This window comes from Salvia splendens, chromosome 14 (assembly GCF_004379255.2).
Source record: "Salvia splendens isolate huo1 chromosome 14, SspV2, whole genome shotgun sequence".
Lineage (NCBI taxonomy): Eukaryota > Viridiplantae > Streptophyta > Magnoliopsida > Lamiales > Lamiaceae > Salvia > Salvia splendens.
Window position 1 is genome coordinate 20,255,950 of NC_056045.1, and position 7,384 is coordinate 20,263,333.

At 41.8% G+C, this 7,384-nt stretch overlaps 2 protein-coding genes across 2 annotated transcripts; one reads left to right on the forward strand and one right to left on the reverse strand.

The window, feature by feature from the left end:
- Window positions 1-834: 834 nt before the first annotated feature.
- On the forward strand, window positions 835-3,809 carry LOC121763980 (receptor-like kinase TMK4). The gene is made up of 2 exons (XM_042160072.1): window positions 835-3,141; window positions 3,281-3,809. The coding sequence occupies exons 1-2, from the start codon at window positions 903-905 to the stop codon at window positions 3,739-3,741; spliced, it is 2,700 nt and encodes an 899-aa protein (XP_042016006.1). The 5' UTR covers window positions 835-902; the 3' UTR covers window positions 3,742-3,809.
- Window positions 3,810-5,255: 1,446 nt separating this feature from the next.
- LOC121765962 (pentatricopeptide repeat-containing protein At3g25210, mitochondrial-like) lies at window positions 5,256-6,942 on the reverse strand. The gene has a single exon (XM_042162262.1). The coding sequence runs from the start codon at window positions 6,672-6,674 to the stop codon at window positions 5,550-5,552; it is 1,125 nt and encodes a 374-aa protein (XP_042018196.1). The 5' UTR covers window positions 6,675-6,942; the 3' UTR covers window positions 5,256-5,549.
- Window positions 6,943-7,384: the final 442 nt, after the last annotated feature.

Consider the following 7,384-nt stretch of genomic DNA (forward strand, 5'->3'; position numbering starts at 1 on the left):
AGAGAGAGGAAACTACCTGTGAAAAATTATAGGGTAGTTTGGACAATTCATAAATATTGAGATAGAAATAATAATAAAAAATGATGAGAAAAAATAGAAAAATTCAAAAATCCCTTGTTCTGAAAAATTTGCATGTCTCGATCCCATATTCCGAAAGGTAAATTTCGAAAGGTCAGTGAATTATTCCAAAATCTCTTGAATCGACCACCTAAGTCCTCCCCCAAACAATAATTTTTTTTTTAATTTTATTATCTTAGTCTCATAAAATTAGTTACTTTATTTTTGATAAATTTTTATTATCTATTTTCATTTCATCATTAAATATTTTTGCACTTTTATTTAGTGAACTTCAAAAATATAATTAATTTTTCACGTGTTAAATAATTTTAAAAAAATAATTACAATACTAAATTACTAAGTTAAAAATTATTGATATTCGTTTTCACTAATTCTTAAATCGGTATTGTAATTAATTTATTTTAAAATAAATAAAAGAAAATTACTAGGACTAATAATATTCCTTAAATATTCATACAAATTGCAAAGCTTTGCTTATGTAGGTACTAAACCTTATCATGTCTTATATTGCAAACACCGTGGCATTTACTAAAGAAGTACACTGTATCTTATTTCAAATATTTGAATTCTAAAATAAACTAAGGGTAAAAAATAATGTGCTAATCCAATCTGAATTGTATATTGAATTTTGGCTTAAAGGAAAAAAAAACAGCCAAGAATAAATCTGTCAAAACACTAGCGGTAATAACGGTCTCTCCTTCCGCTTCTCATGTTCTCTTCTCTCCCAGGCGCCCTCTCTCTCCTCTCATACGCCAGCCAGGTGGTAAGGCAGAGAGCCCTGGCGACCTGTCTCCACCACCGGAGAAAGGCAAACCGCCACCAAAATGCTTAGAGGGAGACACAAATTCCTCCCTTCCGACGATGTCCTTCTCCTCCTATCAACGCTGCTCACAGCCATCATCTGTCGTGGCTCCTCCGACGACGGACTTGTCATGGCCGCGCTGGCCAAAGCCACCAACCCTCTTGGATGGACCGGCCCCGATTTTTGCAAATGGGACGGCGTCGCCTGCGATACACCGAACAAAGTCAGCTCCATCAACCTTGCATCAAAATCTCTCTCTGGAAAATTGCCACCTGAGCTAAACCAGCTCTCCAGCCTGAAAACCCTCAGCCTTCAACGGAACAAGTTTTCAGGGCCGTTGCCAGCTTTGTCCAACATGGCTTCTCTTCAAGAAGTCAATCTTGAAGATAATGGTTTCACTTCCATCCCACCAGGCTTCCTCTCAGGCCTAACAAGCTTACAATTCTTTAGCATCAACAACAACAGCAATCTCCCACCATGGACAATGCCTAGCACCATAAAAGATTCCCCGTCTCTCGCTACTTTCTACGCAAGCAAGGCCAACATGGTGGGTGAGATTCCAGACATCTTCAGGTCATTGCCAAATTTCGCGAACCTCAAACTCTCCTACAATAATTTGACAGGGTGGATGCCGTGGTCGTTCGCCAAATCTGGGATTCAATCTTTGATGCTCAATAATCAGATGTTGGGGCTTTCAGGGCCCATTGATATTCTTGGTGAAATGCATAGTCTGAGAGAGGTTTGGATTCAGAGCAATCAGTTTTCAGGGAGCATATCTGACCTCTCTGCCTGCACAGAGCTGTCGGATCTCCAGCTACGTGACAATCGGCTCACGGGGGTTATCCCTGATTCACTTACTAAGCTTCCAAAGCTGACGAATGTCGCCTTGCAGGGCAACGTGTTCCAGGGTCCGGTGCCAAGTTTCCCACCGGGCATTCAAGTGAATCTTGGAAAAGAGAACCATTTCTGCAACCCTGGCCCCGGACCGTGTAGTCCCCAGGTCACTGTGTTGCTCGAGATAGCAGCTTCAATGTACTATCCGATTGTCTTAGCAGAAGCCTGGGAAGGGAATGATGCATGTCAGGAATGGCAGTTTGTTACGTGTGAGAAGGGGAGTGTGGTCGTGATCAATTTCTCCAAGCAGAACTTCATGGGAGGCATATCACGTTCATATGCCAGTTTACCTAGTTTAAGATCATTGTATTTGAATGATAATAAGCTGGTGGGAGTCATACCTAAGAGTTTGACAAGTTTGAAGCAACTGCAGATTCTCGATATCTCCAACAATAATATTTCTGGAAAAGTGCCATCTTTCCAGTCTACAGTGATATTGAAAACGGATGGTAATCCATTCATCGGGAAAGTCGTGCCAGTCACCTATCCAGGAGGACGCCGGCCACCCGGTGTAGAACTAGAAGAGACAGAGTCTTCTTTAGCAAAATGGGTGAAAGTTGTTGTTATTCTCATCTGTCTCGTTATAATTGCTGGCTTAGCATGGTTGATCTACAGATGGTTCTATAAAAAGCAAAAACACAGATGGTTTAAGAAAATAAGTGAAGAGCATAGCACCATCAGTATGGAGCAGACAACAGATTATGGCAAAAGCACCAATGTTAGTAGCTTCAACCAGAGTCCCATGAAAAGTAGTGAAATCAGTGATTATAATATATATGATGGGGGGAATGTTATCATACCGATTGAAGCTCTCCGTAAAGCTACCAACAACTTCAGCAAAAACAGTATACTCGGGAAGGGAGGATTTGGCATTGTTTATAAAGGAGAACTCCCTGATGGCACTAAAATAGCAGTAAAGAGAATGGAGTCATCAATGATCAGCGACAAGGGACTAAGCGAGTTCAAGGCTGAAATAGAGGTCCTCACGTCTGTCAGACACCGGAATTTGGTCTCCCTTCACGGATTTTGCAACAATGGTAGTGAGAAGCTATTAGTTTATGAGTACATGCCACAAGGATCTTTGTGTCAGCATCTGTTCGAATGGAAGGAAATGGGAACTCCTCCCCTAACTTGGAACCAGAGAGTAAATATAGCTCTTGATGTTGCCCGAGGGGTCGAGTATTTGCATAGCATGGCAAACCAGAGCTTCATTCACAGAGATCTGAAACCATCCAACATTCTTATTGGAGATGACATGAGGGCGAAGGTTTGTGATTTTGGCTTGGTGAAACAAGCCCCCGATACCAATCAATCATTCGAAACACGGTTGGCAGGAACCTTTGGCTATCTTGCTCCAGAATATGCCGGTATGTATTGTTACCTGCATCATCTTGTTCACTTTTATGTTGACATGATGAATTAATTCACCTAAAAGGCTATAATATTTCTGCAAAGCTGACGACTCAATAGAAAATCTAATATGTAATGACTCAATTGAATGAACAGCGACAGGAAAGGTTACTGTAAAAGTTGATGTATATGCCTTTGGTGTGGTGTTGATGGAAATCATCACCGGGAGAAAGTCCTTGGATAGTTCCCTGCCGGATGATAGTAGCCACCTGGTGAAGTGGTTTCGTCCATTCCTCCAAGGCAAAGATAAAATCAAAGAGGCTGTGGATCCTGTCCTCCGTTCAGACTTAAACGAAGAGACTTTCGAAAGTTTGTGGAAGGTGGCCGAGCTAGCCGGACACTGCACTAGAGAAGCCAACCAACGGCCTGACATGAGCCATGTTGTCACGGTGCTATCATCTCTGGTGGAGCAGTGGAAGCCAGCTGCAGATGAAGATAGCTTCAGGGTAGACATTGGCATGAGACTCTCACAAGTCTTGCAGAAATGGAAACTCAATGAGGACTCGTCTTCTACAATAGCCACTGATTACATAAAACAGAAACAACCTCCACAATAGCTATTGTTTACATCAAATAGAAGAACTATTAAACAAACATGATCAAGTTCTCTGTCTTGTCAATGGTACCTGACCTGGATTGTTTAGCTCAGTTTTTTTGGTAATTTTGGATGCTATACTTGGTCTACATTCAATAAAGTAATGTTGGTGGTTTCATTTTATTTCTGAGAAACTTAGAATCATCTATGTGTTACTAAACATAATATTTGATAAAAATCAAAGCTAAAACACAAGAGTTTTATCTACACGAGGCATCAGCCAAATGAAGGAGGAGAGGGAGAAAGAGGGTTACATATATATGTGTACACACACGTATAACATCGTGTTACAGGAATTAATTCTCCCTGTTGATGGTGTAACATCTCTTTGTCAGCTTGTCCATCGTGTGCTCCGAAACGTGAGGAAGCTGCCCTACAGGTAAAACTTTTATGCGAATTTTGGTGTATAAATTCTGATGCAGTCCATTCACTTCCATCTTTCTCTTTTATTTATCCCTTTAGACTTTTCTGAATTGAAGTACTAGGATCTATTATACAAACAAAAGTATAATAACTCAATTAAAAAAGCTGAAGATGTATATAAACTACTCGATTATGCACCTTTTTTATTCTTTGCTCTAATTTCTTTCATTACTCTATAGGAACTTGCTAGAGAGAGGATTTTCTTTGAACTGGCACGAGAGCGTGCAGTTGCTGGAAGAGCAGATCGTGATGCAGCAGCTAGGTCGAATACTTTAGGCGCAGCGACTCTGTTGGAGCTGGAGTCGGGATCTTATTGGCAGTCGTCATGGGAGCAGCCTCGGCCTTAAGGAAGCCATGAAAAGTTACAGTTTCAGGTTGTCAGAATTTATTTTTTTGTAGATGCTATATATTCCTTGTACATATTTAGATACGAATAATCCATATATAATCTATTTTTATTAATTCTTCAATTTTTTGGATGAGCAACACGAGGTTTCGTTGGGAAAATAAGTACAGAAGCATTTGATTTTCTTACTATGGCGTGTGATTTCTTGGTGATGAATGAGTGATTGTTCATGAGGAACTTGTTTACTACTCTCCAACATTGTAGTATAACTCTTATCTTATTGATCTGTCCCTATATAAGTGCTCTAGTCCAAAAAAAGAAAAGAAATATTCTAAAATTGGCCCCAAAAACAATGAAATGAAGTTATTAGACACAATTGGTAAACTGAATTGGATCCACAAGACTGAAATAATCAACACTGTATATATGTAAAAAGTAAAGCTATTTTCCCTTTGTGACAAAATAAATGATACATATAATAAGCCAGCACAGCAACAGAGAAATTAACATTCCCACACTAGCAACCTAACTTGAACAACATGAGAAATAGCTTTTCTGCTTCGATAAATCAAGGCTAACACGATTGACAGATAGGAGCTAGTGCAGCAGAATACCTTACTAGTTATAGGGCGAAACGAACAACGAAATCTATGCGGTCCACAAGGCACAAGTTCAACTAAAAACTAGATGTGAATCAGATATATATATACTGTTGGAAGTATAGATCTATAGATAAGATGTGTAACAGTCCATTATCTCCAAAACAGAGCAAGAAATTGTGACAAATAATGCGGTCATGAAGAATTTAAGACACTTCATCATGTAATTTCCAGCTCGATCGAATTTCATCTCTGCTAGGCCAAAACATATCTTCATATAAAATGAGGGAAGGTAAACTATCTGAAAAATGAAGAAGGGAATCATTCCCTAAATACAAGTATTTAACTTGAGCTTTTATAATCAACAGGATGCTTGGAAGACCATACAAGATGTCAAAGCAGCTAGAAATCCTGACTTGCAAAGTGCAGCCCATCCAGCAAAGACTTGTATGTCTTCTCGTTCATGTTACTGTCCCTCTTTCGGAAACTCTCAAGAAGCTTAAACGCCACGTTGCCCTTCCCATCCCTACACATTTCTTCAAGCAGTGTCTTGTATGTCAGAAGATCAGGCGACAAAGAATTCCCTATCATGTTAAATGCAGCCTCGATCGCCTCCTGAAACTTCCTCTCCATCGCCAGACTACAAATCAAAACCAAATAGGTGGTCACTTTTGGCACCAGCCCTTTTGATCTCATCTCCTGATAGAGACCCCACCCCTGACTCACTCTACCCTTTTCACACAATCCCTTAACCAAATAACTATACGTATACGAATTAGGCTCACAACCATACAGCCCCATTTCACGAAAAACTGTAATTGCCTCATCAACCTGCAGGCATTTTGAGTAGGCTTTGATGATCATGTTCAACACGAAGGCGTCAGGGATTACCCCCGAAGACTTCATTTGCTTCATTAAAGATCTCACAGCGTGCAAATAAACATAACACCCATTCAATTTATCAAACTTCCTTAAAAGTGAACCAAAAAGCATAGCATATGTCTCCAAATTCGGCCTAGCATCCTCAGATTTCTGCATTTTCTTATACACATCGAAAGCGCGATTAAACAGGAATTTACGGTCACAACAGAATTGGATCATAGTGTTGAACAGCGGGAGGCTAGCGGAGCAAGCTCCGGCGAGGACTTCATCGATGAGAGTCTCGGCGGCGCGATACCGCTTACCTGAGACGGCGATTTCCATCATTGCGAGGTAGGTGTCGTGGTTGTGCCTGTAGTGGCGCTGCTGCGCCGTCCACCGGAAAATGTCGAGCGCGATGTCCGGGTCGGGCTGGGCCCGGAGGGCGTCGTGGACCTCGGAATGGGTGAATCCGGGTTTGAGATTGTGAAGCCATGACTCGAATCGGTGTTCCATTGGCGGATTTGGGGATTTTGGTGGTAGGGTTTGAGGGGAGGTGTCGGATGGAGTCGGCAGCGGCGGAGGGTCGTCGAGGGTGGTGGAGGTGAGATGTCGGACAGAGAGGCGGAGGAGGGAAGCTCGGATGGCCCGAGGTAAAATCAGGGCCATTGCTTTGCTGGCGGCGGAGGAGGGCGTAGGGGCGGCGGGGAAGGGCAGAGGAGAGGGAGTCAGCGACGCCGCTGGAACAGCAGGCAACGGCCCTGTCGCAGAAAGAGCTCGACGGAGGGATCTGGCGTGAGTCGCCGGCGCCGGTGACAGAACCGTGGAGGGCGGCGCGGATTTGAGAAAGAAGAAGACCACCGCTGTTTTCAATTTGGGGGAAATTGTTGAATCTGTAAAGAGAATAGAGAGAAGAGGGTAGAGAAGAGAGTTTGAAAATTAACTACTTAGAACAATAAACTCGATGATGAAAACATAACAACTTCGATTTTATATTCAGAATCCAAACGAGTGCAGCGAACATGCGGAATACAAAAAGCTCGAAACTTTAACTACAAAACAACTTGAAATTAAACTAATCTAACAATTCGGAAAATACGAAAGCAAGTAAACCGAGAAGATCCTCGGCAGGAAACTTGAGACAACGCTGACAGATATAGAGTTTTCTGTAGCGCTCCCTTCGGTCGCCCTTTTCTCTAACTAAGCATTACTTTATCTAAACTATCTAGAGGACTGGAACTAACTAAACTAAAGACGGAAAGTAAAAGATCGGATTCTTCTATTTTTGCGTGGTGGCACATCCTCTATTTATAAGCTCGGCAACGACCCCCAGCTGGATAACGATCTTGGCAGGGAATATTCGCTCACGCTGAGAGTGA